Genomic DNA, 14,544 nt, shown 5'->3' on the forward strand with positions numbered 1-14,544 from the left:
CCCCTTCCAGCACAGAGCCGAGAGGATCGGCCCTTTCCAACACGCCCCCCTCCAAAGAGCAGCAGCCCCCTCCCCATAGCATGCTCACACCAAGCCCCTTTCTTGGAAATCACCTGCTCTCTGGGAACAAATATGCAAAATAAATAAACCACAAATAAACAGAGATGCAGAAGGCGCTGCAGCAGCACATCGCTGGCCCTTCCTGCACTCCCACTGCTGGTGTTCATTAGCAATACAGCATGCACGGGGCAGGCTGCATCGATCTGCTCAGCGATCATTAATTCATAAACACAACCATCGATTTTTGCGCATGTCCTCATGCAAGTTTTATCAGCGGAGCCATGTGAGCACTCGCCAGGTCCGGGCATCGCCGCGCACGGTGCCAGCAGCGGCGTGTGGAGCAGCCGACCAGGGAAGGGCAAACCCAGCTCTGCTGCCCTGGGGATCCTCCCAGCCTAATTAGCCTCTTGGCAAAGCCACCTAATGACCTGCTGGAGACCAGCTCCCTCTGCTTCTCCTTCTCCACCTGCTTACCTAAGAGATGCCCCACTGCAGTCCCATCCGTCTGTCTGAGATGTCCCTCTGTCCCCAGTCACCAGCGTGTGTGTCCTCTGTCTCGTCAGCAGACCCGGGGCATCTGGATCCAGGCAGCAGGTTTGCAGACAAATGGAATAATTTGTGTTTGAGCAGGCAGAGGAGCATTTAAGATGCTGAGTGGCCCCCTGACCCAAGTCATCCCACCCCTGCTCCACAGCCCCCGCCCATGGAGGACTCTGGCATCCCCAAACCCCTGTGTAAGGCTCTCCATCCCCCTGCAGAGCCACAGTTCACTGTGGATGATTTCCTGGTCTGTGGGGAAACTGAGGCCACAGGGGTGTGCGAGGGACTGGTGTCCTCACCCATGGCTCCTTGAGTCCTTGGGAGATGCCTCTTTCCCTCTGTGCCTCAGTTTCCCTCACCTATGGAGCCCTCACCCCCTCTTTGCCACAAGCACTCAGAGCTGGGGCGAGGGGGACCAGCGTCTGCAGCCGCAGGTCTGGGTGCGTGACCAGTACATCTCAGACCCCTTTCAGAATCCAATTCTTCTTTCACTAACGAGAAGGTAAATCAGAATAATCTGTTATTGGAGCTGAAGGAAACTGCCACAAGATAAAAGCCCCCTCCCCAGTTCCCCCCCAAGCCCCAGGGCTGCCCCACACCACTGCAGGCAGGGCAATCCCTTTTCCAAATGCCTCTACCTTCTGCAACTGAGCCCACTGTGCCATCACGGCTGTTCCTTCCCCCTCCACAGACAGAGGCTCTGGGAGGTGACAAGTCCCTGGTCCTCACAGAAGGGACCGTCTGGCATCCCTTGTGGAGCCACTTGAGATGCAGAGTCCATCCCTGCTCTCACCAGGGTCATTTTTTTTTTCTCCCCTCTCCGCTCGGCTGGCCCGTGCAGACACTTGTCACCCAACTCCAACCACAGCGCCTGTCTGCTGCCTGTCCCCGGGGGGGACAGCGGGGGGGTGCAGCCCACCTGCTTCACCTGGAGCCGATGGTCCAGCCTGGTGGGACTGGGGTGGGGACAGAGCTGTCCACTGCAGCCAACTGGGGGGAACCGTCCCTGGTGACCCCCATCACTGGGGTGACACTGGGAGGGCAGAGCTGGCACAGAGTGGCCCTGGCCATGCTGGGGAGGGGACAAGTATGGAGACAGCCGGAGAGTGCAGGAAGGTGGAGGAGAGAACGCAGGCAATCGGTTGCGATGTGCATCGATTCCTAATGTGCCCGGTAGCCTGCCTAGCTCTTCGGGGAAGCGTTAGGAGACGATGCTTAGAAAAGCTATCCACGGCCCACTGCAGTAAAACCCTCTATTACCTCACCGCCATGGCACAGAGCCCAGGGGGACAGGGACAGTGGGACAGGGACAGTGGGCATGGGGCTGGGCGTCCCCAGCAGCCAGCATCCCTCCAAGTGCCACGCATCCCAGGGATGGGCATTGGGGGGGGGTGGGGGGGAGGTCAGCATCCTGGCTGCTTGCAGGAGTCTCTCCACAGGTCCCTGCTACCCAGGGGGATGCTGCCCCCTCTGCAAGGGTGAAGACATCCTGGAAGCGGTGACCCAAATCCCCTTCCCCTGGTCTGCCTGCCTGGGTGCAACTATGGTTGCAGAAAGTGATGTCTGACAGCCCTTACCCATGGAAAAAGGCAGCAAAAGGGCAGCTGCGGGGCTGGGGTGGGACAGCAGCGAGCCCCAAAGCCTTGCAGGTAAGTGCCCCCCCAGGGGCAGGGCTGGCTCAGCTCTTCGGGGAACCCAGCAGCGCTGCACAATGGCTTTGGCTCTTAAGCAAAAAGGCAAGGGAAAGTAAAACCTCTCCATCCAGCCGAAAACACCAGGGGAGTGACAGGTAGGTAGAAATAATTACTCAAATTGGAATTTGGGATAACTACATTCTACGTTCCTGCAATTTGCCCTGTGGGGAAGCCTTTTCACAACCCCCTGATAAAACAGATTTATCATCGACTGAACACCAGGTCCTTTCCCTGCAATCTTCAAACTCAAACATATATTTCTCTGATCATAAATTAGCAATACTTGCACTCGCTCTCTCAAAGCTGTTTCTCTCTTCCCCCTCTCCAGGTTTTCCACATCCTACAGAAATGGAAGATCCAGGCTTCAGCTGGTTATTTTAAAAGACGGCGATCAATCAGGCATGCCAAGCTCAGCTCTCCTCCCCCTGCTCGGGGTCCACAGCGCACTGAAATGCTGGTTGCTGCTGCACCCAGCTCCTCCTCAGGGATGCATCACCCTAAACCAACGTGTGGCCCCCCCCCAACCCACCCTTGAAACAGTTTGGCTTAAGGTAATTTAAAAACAAAATAATCTGAAGCAGAGTGGGGAAACCCTGAGGTGGGGAATGAATCCCCACTGGGGGAGACCCGCACGCCCAGCAGGATGCTGGTCCTTGTCCCAACAGTCCTGGAAAAGCCTGGCTCGCTTTTTGGCATTTTTCTCCATCATTTCTCCCTGGTCAGACGGTTTGGCATCCTCAGACGGCGGACGGGAGACGTTTGCAGGAACAGTGTCACCTTGGAAATGATGCTGGAGAAACTCTTCCCTCTGCAGCAACAGGCCAGGACTGCTCAGGGGGGGAGCACCCAGGTGCCCTGAGGATGGGAGCCGCATCAGGGTGGAAATGTCCCCATTCCGGGGAGACACCAAGCAGCTTTCACCCCCCCCAAGGAGGTGACACTGTCACCCCTGGCTGCAACAGGGGCATCAGCTCACATGCCACAGGCTCAAGCATCCTCCAGACCAACCACATCTCCCTGGGAGAGGCGCTCCCAGCAGAGACTCCCCCTCCTTGGCTCCATCACCCCCAGCCCCCCCCCCAAAAAAAAAACCAGGTCCCTCCGAGCTCTTCCCTCTGCAGGAACTGGGTTAAGCTGGGGGGGGGCTTGCAGAGGACACATGCCTCCCATCACAGAGCCTTTCCCAGGCGGCAGGGCTCCTGCTGACAAGACCTAACACAACGTTGCTAATAATAGCTGTATCTTGGGCGCATCTCCCATCCTGGAGCAGCTCACGGCAAGGAGTCCCGCTCGCTCCGGAGTGTGGTGGAGGAGGAGAGCCGGGAAAGCCCCAGGGTGCTGCAGTGCCTCCAGAGACCCACAGTGTGCTGCAGGGAAGGGGTTGATTTCCTAGATTATTTTTATGCTAAACATTCACAATTTGGGGGGGGGCGGGGGGTGTAAAGAGGGAAAGAGTGTATTTTCTTCCTTCTCTTCCTTTTGCTGTGTTTTTCCTTCTCCTTTTTCCAGTGGCAAAGTGGAAAATGTGGAGAAGAAAAGCCCAAGCAGCCCCACCACCCCCACCCCCACCCCCACCTCCATTTCCATTGTTGAGTTTCCCTGAAGGGGCCGGGGCAGCTGTCTGCACCCCCGTGATAATTCATGAACAACGCTTTCATCTCCAGAGCCCTTGCAGCTCCCATCTAATGAATCCCAGCACTGGGATCCTTCAGAAAAAGAGGACAGATCTGGAAACGGAGCAGCAGCACAGCTATCCCCGGGTGGCTGCTATTAATTACTCCATTAGCGTTAGGGATGTACAGCCTCTCAGACCCTAAAGGTACCCACCAGGATTTCTCCAGGTGAGATGCTGTATAAATATAGGCAGGAAAAATGAGTTTCTGGTCAGTCCGGGGGAGCCTGGCCCTGCTCCAGCTGCCTGGGTTGGGGACAGGGAACGGGACACATTGAAGCCAGGGAAATTCCTGCCCCAGTGCCGGGTGGTGGGAGCTCGCCGAGGGCTTCGGCGGGGCTGGGCGAGAGCTCCAGCCATGAGCTGCACAAACAGCCGCCCTAAACGATTGCATGCTAAGCACAAATCGGTGCCTTGAGCCAACAGCCAGTTAAGTGCTATAAATAAAGCTGTTATCATCCATGCCTCGCTCGCTGAGCAAGCCGGGCCACAGCGCTTCCTCCCCAGCAGCGTTTAAGGGTAATTTCTAGCCTGGAGGAGGCCTGGAGCTTGTCAGCATCCACAGTTCAGTGGCCTTTTTCCATCCCATCATTGATTTTGTGCTTGGCCAATATATCCACTGGTTGCCCGCCCTGGGCACAGGTGGGGGACAGAGCTGGCAGACACAGCCACTGTCCCAGACAGGGAGACCTGTGTCATCTTTGTGGCCTTTTCCCAGCTTTCCTGGGTTCCAGGAGGGCTAAAAGCTTCCATCCTTCTCCTGCCCCGACTCCTGTGCCAGGTCCCTGAGCCCAGCCACCACCGCTCAGCTCCTGACCTGGTCTCCCACCCCTGCAGCAAGCTGCCTGCGCTGCTCTGCCTGAGAAGGTGTGAAAGGACAGAAAAGGATGGCTCTGTCCCCAGGTGGTGGCCAAGAGACATGGCCCAGCATGGCACAGGTTGCTCTTGGTCATGCTGGTGGGAGGAGAACAGAGAAGAAACCCGGGTGAGGGTTGGGGGGAAGCAGGAAGGGGGATGGAGTGATTTTCAACCGGGGAATGAGGACCTGCAGGAGGAAGCTCAAGCAGAAGAGGATGGACGCAGCTCACGGACAGGCATAGCAGCATCCCGAGTCCCTGCAAGGACGTCACAGGCTGCCCCAGATCCTCCTAAATCAATCCAAGGGAAGGAACATGCTCATGTCATGGTCCCCAGGAGACACAGAGGCAGAGGAGGGAGAAGGCTGCTGCTCTCCAGGGCTGGAGGACATTGCCGCCTCTGTTTTGGTGCTGGTTAATGATGCATGGCCGGAGCTGGGAAGAAAGCGTGGAGGGGGAGGGCAGGATGGAGGAGGAGGGGGGCCCATATGGAGATGCTTCTCTCAGAGAGCGGCAAGATGCTGAGCTGGCGTGAGATCGGGAGCTCACCGAGACGTTGGCTGTTAGAGCCAAGCAATCAATATGTGAAAATCCAGCCCAGGCGAGGAAGGTGACCTTGAGCAGCAGAGAGACGGAGGGAGGAGAGCTGCATGAATTACACACAGAGCTGCTCTCTGGGTGAGGGAGGAGGGATGGAGGGGAACGAGAGGGACAGGCAGGATGCAAGCCCTCTGCCTGGCTGCTGCAGAGCCTGCTGTGTGCCTGGGGAGAGAGGCTAGTGCCTGGAGTTAGTCTGCTCATCCCTGTCCATCCCTGCACATCCCGTACCGGGGGGTGCACAGCTCCCTGACATCTCTAAAGCAAAACAGTCTGGGAGCAGCCGCCTGCCTCACCAACCCCCTCCAGCCAGGGCTGCCCCCCGGTGCTCCCCCTGCCCCCGCATCATTTCACCATCTCCAGCAACAGGGATGCCACTGTTTCTCGTCAGAGATACTCTGAAGCCCTGCAGCTCCTGCTGTTACTCAGCAAATGCTCCCGAGATCAGAGCGGTGCTTTGCTCGTGCACAGCTCCAGCTCACGGCTTCGAACACGGGCCCTGCACTAATTCCTCCCTCTGGCTACTCTGCTCCTTCCCCTGCTGCCGCCTGCCCTTGCGTGCCTGCGGCGGGTCTGCTCCTCTGCTGTCTGCTGGCCGCCTTGGCCGGGCTCAGGCGGTGCCCGTGGCAGGCTGGCAGGAGCAGCACATGGATCTCAACAGGGATGCGCAGTCCCTTACACGCACATACGCACGGGACAGGCTGTGCGAGCCGATAAAGCCTCCGCCACAGAAATGGCTTACAGTGCAGGCAGGTCCCCGAGGGCAGGCAGTGACCCTGGCCCTCAGGAGCAGCGTGAGCAGAGGCATCAGCTGGGTAGAGCTGCAGACATCAGGGGATGGAGAGGAGCCAGCACTCCCAGCTACCCAGCCACAGCCTAAGGGACATGGGGCAGCAAGGGTGACAGAGGCGGGGGCCAGGTCTCAGGTACACCACCGAGCCAGGCTGAACTGGGACAGGATCGTCCTGCTGGCAGGTGGGCTCAGGAGAGCCCCTCTAACCCTGCTGTCATCTCCTGCCCCTGGGAAGGCTCTGTGCCTCCACGCTGCTCCGTGACAGGCTCCATCCAGCCCCTCTGGGACGCTCAAGGAGATGCCTGTCCCCACGGAGGGGATGAGGCACGTCAGCAGGGTGGGAAAGGGCTGCAGGGCCAGCAGCGAAGAGGGTTGCTGCACCCTGCACCCTACTGCAAAGACAAGCATTCCCCCCCACACCAGCAGCACCAAGGACACGAGAGCATAGTTAATACCAACACCAGCAGAACAGTGGGGCTGAGCCCCCAGCAGCCCCCTCCCAAAGACAGCCCCAGCCTGGCCCCCTCCAGGGCTTTGGGGAACAGGAGGATGTGCTGCCCCAGCCGCCCCCTCCTCCCCGTGGGTCTGAGAGCCAGGCAAGACAAGGCAGCACTGCTGAATCCCCACTCTCCCCCAGCAAAGCCCCCCCTCATCGCTCTTCGAAAAGTTGGGGCTCTGCAAAGCCAGCAGCCCCATCTCCCCTGGAGGCATCCCTCCACCTACCTCACTCTCATCCCCAAGGAGCAAACCCTTCTCCCCTCTGCAGCTCCTTTTAATCCTTCCTTGGCCAACACCCAGCACCTGGGCTATTGCCCAGCTGCCTGGGCATGCCCGTGAGAGGACCAAGCCACCCCAGAAGGGAGGTAAACAGCAGCGAGGGAGTTTGTGGTCCAAAGTTAAGGTCAGGCGTTTCCAAACACTCTGCCTTGCCATCTAGTGGGACGAATGCGAAGGACCGGGGCTCGCTGTTGGGAAAAGTTGGCCAACACCATCCCGCTGGAGCCAAGCCTGGTTTGCAGCAATACTTCATCCCACGGGAGCAGATGAGATCACCAGGGATAAAGGATGGTGTGAAGATGTCGGAAGGATGGATAGGGAAGGAGGAGAGCTATGCGGATAGACAGGGGATAGATAGATGGATACAGCTGTTTCAAGGATGACATGACAACAGTAGTGATAAATCCTGTCATTTTAGATCTAGCCTGAATGGAAAGGCTGGAATAGCTCCAAATTCCCATTTACCAAGGGCCCTGGCTTTTGGATCAATGTAATCTATGTCTGAGTCGGGCTTTGCATGGAAAAGGAAGGCAAGGGGAGAGAGGCGGTGCGCACACGTGCTCTGTGCCACCGGCACGCTTGTGCCCGTGCTATGCCAACGAGGCAGGCTCGCAAGCATGAGCGCCCAGCGGCGCTTGCAGTGTGCCTGCGGATGGGAAGCTGGATCTTCTTGCAAGGTTTTCTCCAGCCGCCTCAGTTTGCCTCCCCGGGCCTGGAGGATGTGGGCTGAGCTCAGTGGTTTCAGTTCAGGATTTTGGATTCTCCAGGGATGTGTCATCCCTCTCACGGTATGCGTGTTTGTTACATGTGTATAAAAATAAAAGACGATGAATACATTATATTTAAAATATCTCACCACTGGGCAGCTCTTTTTGGGTGTTGAAAGCTGGGATGAGACAAGATATTTTAACTCCCTCCAAGTGACTCTCCCCTGCTGGACCTGGGGCCCTTTGGCTCGGAGGCTCCGCTGGTGCCCCAGGCTTTCCCTGCAGCTGAAGCAGACCCAAACCCAGGGACACCCTCCCTCTGGGCACAGCTCGTGCTAGAGACAACCCCCCCACGGGGCTAGGACAGCACCCAGTCCCAGAGCAGGGGCCACGGGACTGCAGTGGGTCTGAGGTGGGGTGGTGGAGGACTCCAGTTGCCCTGTGCTGTCGTTTCCTATTGCATCCCCTTTTGGAGCACACAGGGACAGCCCAGCTGTGGCCATAGCTCCACAGACCCACCTGAAGGACCTGGGGACTGCCTGATCAGGTGGGTCAAACCTGATGTGGCCAAAGCATCACCTCTCTGGAGCAATGCAGCTCACAATCTCCTGGAAATTCTGAAAGCAAACACAGAGGGGTGCTCCCAAGGCCCCAGGAGGGAACTGGGGAAGAAGTGGGACACAAGGAAGCCCCCATCTTTGCGAACAGCATCATTCACAACACAGCTTCTGGGCTGGGGCTGGGTGAGGGCTTTCTGCTGCTCTCACTGTTTAGACCGTGACACTGAATGCATTTTTAAAGTCTTCATTTTATTAGAGCTGCCCATCCCCTGTGCCGGTTGCCCCAGAGCTGAGTTCACCCTACATGGGAAGCTCAGCTCACACCAGGGTTAAATGCATCTGCTTTAATCCCATATTTTCCATGGGGCAGCAGGGTCCCAGGGGGTCTGGGGTAGGGGAATGGTGGGTCCAGGAACACTCGCCCTCGTTTCCCAGCGCTGGGGCCGTGGGGCTCAGAAGAAGCGGCCTGTGGGCAGGCGAGGCAGGCAGAAATAGGCGTTGGGGAAGAGGCTGAGGTTGATGGGGTTGCCATCAAGGCGGATGTCCTCCAGCGCCCTGCGGATCTGGCTGTGGTCTCGGCTGTCACAGAACGTGTCCTCGTGCATGGTCTGGATGTTATTGTTCTGGCCAGGGAGGCAAAGGGCAAAATCAGATGCAAAGGGATGGGGAGGAGGAGGAGATGGTGAGCTCTGCTAGACACAGGTACAGACCCGGGCTTGTCTCACCTGGAGGTGCAGGGAGCGCAGGCTCTCGGGCAGGGGTGCCGGGATATAGTCCAGCTGGTTATCGGACAGATGGAGAAACTGCAGCTGCTTCAGGTCCTGCGGGAAGAGGGGAGAGGTGAAGCTCCCAGCCCTGCTCCGGCCCTCTGCACCGTCCCTGCTACCCCTTGGCACAGCAGGTCTGGGTTAAAGCCAGCCTGGATTCAGCCACCAGGCTGGTAGCCCCAGCACCCAGCACACACCTGGAAAGCTTCAGGCCGGAGGCCAGTGCTGGGGATCCTGTTGAGACGGGCATCCAGCCGGACGATGCTGTGGGGCAGGTCAGGCAGCGCCGTCAGCCTGTTCTCGGGCAGGATGAGCTCCTGCAGGCTGGGCAGCCGGCGGAAGGCATCCACGTCCGCCCAGGAGATGAAATTGCTGGTCAGGTCTATTCGCTTCAGCTTCTCTGGTGGGAGAGGAGGGAGGAGATGAACAGGGACCCACGCAGAGCTACTTAGTGCCCGCCATGCCCCATTGCGGAGCCTGACCCTTCCCTTGCCTGGACGTACTCAGCCCTGTGAAATCGCTGGCCCGGATCGTGCCGATGCGGTTGAAGCGGGCATAGAGGTAGGTGGTGTCTGGCGGCAGCGGTGGGATGTGCTCCAGGTCAGCATCGTCACAATAAACAGAGATGCCAATACACAGGCAGAGCAGGCAGCTGGGCAAGCCTGGGGGTGTACAGGCAACACTTGGCATGGCATGGCATGGCATGGCACAGCTCCCCGGCCCCCCCACAGTACCCCAGTGTGCAGGGAGATGGGAGGATGCGCCCACCCCTGCCCATGCTGTGGGTACATGAAATCTTTAGCATCCAGAGCTGCCACGGCCCCAGCACCTTCATCAGTGAAACAGCCCAGGCCACCTCATCAGGGGAAGCGCCAGAAACTCCCAGCCAAGGGAGCTGCTAATAAATGAAGCTCCTCAGGGCCAAATACCTCCTGTGGGAGAGGGCGAGATGTAAGGTTGCCAAACACAGCAGTGTTACACCCAGAGCTCACTTGGCCCCCTTAGTTTTTCCACAGAAGGAAACAGAGCAAAGAATAACAGTTTTGCATTGAGGAAAACATCTGTCTCGGCTGGGTGAGGGTCCTGGCAAGCTGGCCAGGGGTGGCAGGAGGGGTAAAGCCATGTGTCCCCCTCCACGTGCTCCCTCTCCTCTCCCCCAGCGCCCGCGAGACACAGCATCCATTAGTGGGGGAGTTCAAAGCAGCAAGGCAACAATTTCCCTTTGCCTCCCACTTAATTTGTCCCAGTCCAGAGTGACAGAAAATGAATAAAGATATTTATCCCTCGCTACAGGATTTTAATTGTCACTAATCTAATTGCTACTCTGTCCGACTGTCACAATGCCTCTGCTCATTAAAGTGTTGCTGCTTTGCTGGAGCTCTTGTTTCCCAGAAATGTCTCGCTGCAGCCCTTCTGCCTGCTGTGTGATAAGACGCACCCCCAGTACCCCATCTCCTCGCTGCCCAGGCAGAGCAAATAACTGCTGCTGTCTGCTGGTGGCAAAAGGATTTGCTTCCTTTTCTCCAAAGCATCAGCCCTGCCACCCCTTGGGACACGGGGCTGCATCCCATGGGAACCAAACCCCGCTGACTGCACCTCTGCGCTGCACCCAGGGGTCCACACTCACCCTGCGCGGGGATGGGTGCTGGGTGGATGGGGCTGGCAATGGTTGGAGGTTTCAGCTTCGGGGTTTCAGCCGTGGCACCCAGATTTGGGAGAGCTGCGGGGTCCTTGGGGCGAGGAGCCAGGGTACCGACCTCAATCTGCAAACACAGCGTGGGCCTGAGGTCTGGGGTGGCCAAGCATGTCCTCCCAGTCCCCTCCAGAGTGGGCAGCACTGGTCAAGGGGCCAAGGGCAGTTGGGTAGGTCTTATTGAAAAGCCAGCTCCTCCTTGGAGAGCTCTCCTAGCTCAGCGTTTCAGAAATCCGCCTCCCTGTTTGCCCAGAGGGATGCAAGAAGCCTCATATCCTGGCTTCCTGCAGTGATGCTCTGGCCAGGAGCTGGCAGGGGACAAGGAAGCTGGCGGAGGTCGGGGTCGGGTAAAGCTTTTCCCACCACCAGCAAGAGTGGTGGAGGAGCCACCAGGGCTTGTAGGCTTGTGCCAGAGGCTGGTTCTCCAGCTGTGCCCCATCCATCCCTTGGACCGAGCCCCTTTCTCAGGACGCACCCAAGGAAGACCTGCCCCCTGTGCTGGCTGCTCTCCTGCGTCCCCCTCACCTTCGGAGCAAGGTCACCGTAGTCGTAGAGCTCCTCATAGTTACTCAGGTCAAGGATCTCACCGTAGTTGTCCAACGTCAGGTCATAGTTGTCCAGGTCCAGGTTTTCGTAGAGTGCAAGATCAGCTTTTGGCTTCTCTGCCTTCCTCCTTTCCTCCTTGGCTGGGACAGCCCAGGCTCCCCCCAGACACAGGCTGGTGATGGCCAGCCAGGCCAGGGTCCTCATCCTGCACCCAGCCGGGGTCACTCCTCTGAGGGCAGCACTGGGGACCACAGTCCCGAGGCGCACAGGGCTCTGACAGGGCCAGCAGCGCAGGTCAGGATGGGGCCAGGTGCCCTGAAATGGTTCAAAGTATTGAAAGCAGAGAGGGATGGGACGGCAGGACTGGCACGCCGGCTGTGGCCAGCCCCGCTCTGCAGCCGTGGTGGGGACTGTGGCCACCGTGGGGGACAAACGGCCTCCACCCCCAGCCCGAGGAGCATTACGCCGTCCCTTTTCTTTTCAACACATTTCACGCTCGGCTGGACGGCTGTGCAGGAGAGGCCCCGCGGCCGTGCCGGGCTGCCCTCGCTTCCCGGCCTTCCCAGCCCCAAGGAGGCAGTGAGGGGGTCGGGAGGTGGTGGGGGGCTCAAGGTGATGGGTGAAGCTGGTCGCTGGCCCAAATAAACCCATCAGCCAAGCAGAAATGACCCCAGGAGCCCTGGCACTCTGCTGCTCTCCCCTTCGGTCTTCCTCACTCCTACACCCACGTTTAGAGCCCAGGATGCTGTTTCTCAGCCTGCAGCATCCCGATCCAGCTGGTGCTGAGGGCACCAGAAGCCACAGGGACCCTGTGACCCAGCCCTGAGCACAGGGGCTGCCTGCACGGGGACACCCCTGGACCTGCAGCCCGGGCAGGGTGCATGTGGCAGCCCTGCACCCAAACCCGCCGGGGTCCGTTCCCGAAGGGAGCTCACTCCCACCTGCAGCTGGCCCCGTGCATGGGTCCCCAGCACCCACCATGCACCCTCGGCTGCAGCATCGCCCACCCACCGGGCTGCACGCCCACGCGTGCACCCATGGCAGAGCAGGTGGAGGGGCGCAGCACCCAGCAGCCTCCCGCACGTCTTTCCCAAACCAAATGCAAAAGCAACAACCCACCCCAGAGTTTTTGTACCCCAGGCTGAGGATGCTGCTCCCTAATTTCTGCTGGTTTCACTCATCTCAAACCTTTACCGGTGCAGTGAGCCCCTCATTGCCAGCCCCGATCCTCCCAGCCCCACAGCTCACCCCAGCCCAGTGGGGCTCTGCTTGGTGCTGCAGCAGCAGAAAGATGATGGCATGGACGTACCCCCTTTTCCCTGCTCCTTGCTGTGGGAGAGCCCCACTCCGGTCCCACAGGCTGGTGCACCGGCCAGGGAAGGGCTGCTGAGCTTTTAATGCACAGAGGAGGGGGGGGGGGGGGGCTGCAAGAGGGGCTTGGCATGGCTTCTGCTGAGGGGAGAGGCAGGATGCGGCCAATCAAGCCAGCAGCCCCCCACTGGGACCTTATATTGTCCCCAGGGGTGAGCCAGCCCCAACGGTGGCTGTCCTCCAACAGCCCTGGCTTGTGTCTGGGGCTGTGGGGGCTGGAATGGGATGGGCCAGGATGGAGCTCCCTGCCCTGCTGTCCCCATGGGCGATGGGGACACACAACTCTGGGCAGAGGGGACAGAGCCAGCTCCATCCCTGCCCTGACCAGCCCAGGTCCTGCCAAGCTAGACAGCGATTTCCAGCTGTGGCCATCCCTGGGGATGCAGAAATGGCAAAGCACCAGGTGCAGCCCTCTTGCTGGTCTGGATTTCAACTGGGGGGGGGGACCTTGGGGCCCAGTGAGCATCCCAGCCCTGGTGAGGGTGTGGGGGGACCCACTGCCCCCCAGAGTTTGGGGGTCTACACAGGCCCACCTCAGCAGCCAGACGGCTGGTGATACTTGGCTCATCCACCCCAACTTGCCTCCTACGGGGCTCAGCGCCACTGACCCCGCTGGACACCATCGCTTTGGAAATGTGGGGGTCGTTTGGGGGTGGGGGGACAGGTGTGGGCGTGGCGGGGGGCAGCGCTGCTCCCCTCGCCTAGGGTAGGATGGGAAACATCCTGCATCTCCCCCTGTGTGCATCCACGTGCTCTGGGGCAAGGGGGCTGCTTGATACCCCCCATGTAGGGTTCAGCTCCCCTGCTTCATCCCCTGGGGGGGGGGGGGAAAGTCATTGCCAGGGATGTGTGCTATGGGGCTGGGACACCCCAGGATGGGCAGGGTGTGCACGGCAGCCCCACGGGCTCCTCGCAGCGCTGGGCAGCCTTGTGCACACACAGCCACCCACTGCTGTAAAAATGTTCTTCTCTCTCACAGGCAGATCGCAGCCCACGCACTCACCCACCCGAGACATCACACCCATCTGCTGGTGCTTGCTGGGCAGGCAGGGACACCCTGGCAGCACCCCCACCAGTGGGCACGAGCCTTGTCCACGCACCCACAGCCCCCTGGACCCCAGCCCCCAGCACCCCTCCTGCCAGGGCAGCCCCAGCCCCGCTCAGCATGGAGCAGTTAATCTTCGTTAAGCCCCTCATTAGGCAGCTTGGCAGTCACCGTGATGGAGGTGATGTGGCAGCTGTGGGGGGACATTACCCGGTGCCTTTGCTGCTTGGAGGGGCTGCAGGCGCCTGTCCAGGGTTGGCTGCTGAGTCCCCCCTCCCCAGGGACCAGGGGCTTTGGTTCAGCACGGCCAGAGGGGACACAGCCTTGGGATGGCACCTTCTGCCTCAGCTAGGGGGGACCGGGGGCAGGTCCTGCCTGGCAGCCCAGCGTGGGGGGAACTGATGCAAAGTAAAGCCTGGGATGAGGGTCCCCAGGGCAACCGGGTCCCTGGGGCAGCTGGTTTTCTGCCCTGGTGTCTGTCCTTGTCCCCCCTTCTTCCCTTGTCCCCAGAGGCAGCGGCAGCTGCACGGCATCACCCCAAGGGTGGGGGCAAACCCTCACAGCAGGGGGGGGTCCCTGCTCAGGTACCCACGGCTGGGCTGGGGGAGTTCCCATCTGCAAGGGGGCTTGATCCAAGCAGTAACTCATCCTGCTCCAAACCCCCTCTTGCTGCATTCAGCCGCTCCCCAGTGGGCCCGCAGCCCCCTCCCCGGCACCGGGAAGATCATCACCCCCCATGCTGAGGAGCCCCCTTTGATGCCCACCCAAGCAGCCCCACTCTGCCCCCACTAACAAGGGGTTTCCAGCTTTCCCTGTGATCCCACAGCACAGGCGGTGGGGGGAAGGCTTCCCACGCCGATGGATG

The 14,544-nt window shown here is 59.6% G+C and overlaps 1 protein-coding gene across 1 annotated transcript; it reads right to left on the minus strand.

Moving 5' to 3' along the window:
* Window positions 1-8,510: 8,510 nt before the first annotated feature.
* Window positions 8,511-12,013, minus strand: OPTC (opticin). The gene is made up of 6 exons (XM_040616628.1): window positions 11,243-12,013; window positions 10,652-10,787; window positions 9,528-9,686; window positions 9,222-9,424; window positions 8,983-9,078; window positions 8,511-8,880 (listed from the first exon to the last, which is right to left on the minus strand). Exons 1-6 carry the CDS (start codon window positions 11,465-11,467, stop codon window positions 8,710-8,712), a joined length of 990 nt encoding a protein of 329 aa, XP_040472562.1. The 5' UTR covers window positions 11,468-12,013; the 3' UTR covers window positions 8,511-8,709.
* Window positions 12,014-14,544: the final 2,531 nt, after the last annotated feature.

This window comes from Falco naumanni, chromosome 17 (genome assembly GCF_017639655.2).
Source record: "Falco naumanni isolate bFalNau1 chromosome 17, bFalNau1.pat, whole genome shotgun sequence".
NCBI classification, from domain to species: Eukaryota; Metazoa; Chordata; class Aves; order Falconiformes; family Falconidae; genus Falco; species Falco naumanni.

What these genes read in the sequence shown, in the direction of transcription:
- OPTC (XM_040616628.1), bottom strand. Translation starts at nt 11,467, where the DNA reads ATGAGGACCCTGGCCTGGCTGGCCATCACCAGCCTGTGTCTGGGGGGA. An exon ending in CAGCGATTTCACAGGGCTGA is followed by an intron (nt 9,425 to 9,527) that starts GTACGTCCAGGC and finishes CTCTCCCACCAG; the next exon opens with AGAAGCTGAAGCGAATAGAC. An exon ending in TCCGGCCTGAAGCTTTCCAG is followed by an intron (nt 9,079 to 9,221) that starts GTGTGTGCTGGG and finishes CTCTTCCCGCAG; the next exon opens with GACCTGAAGCAGCTGCAGTT.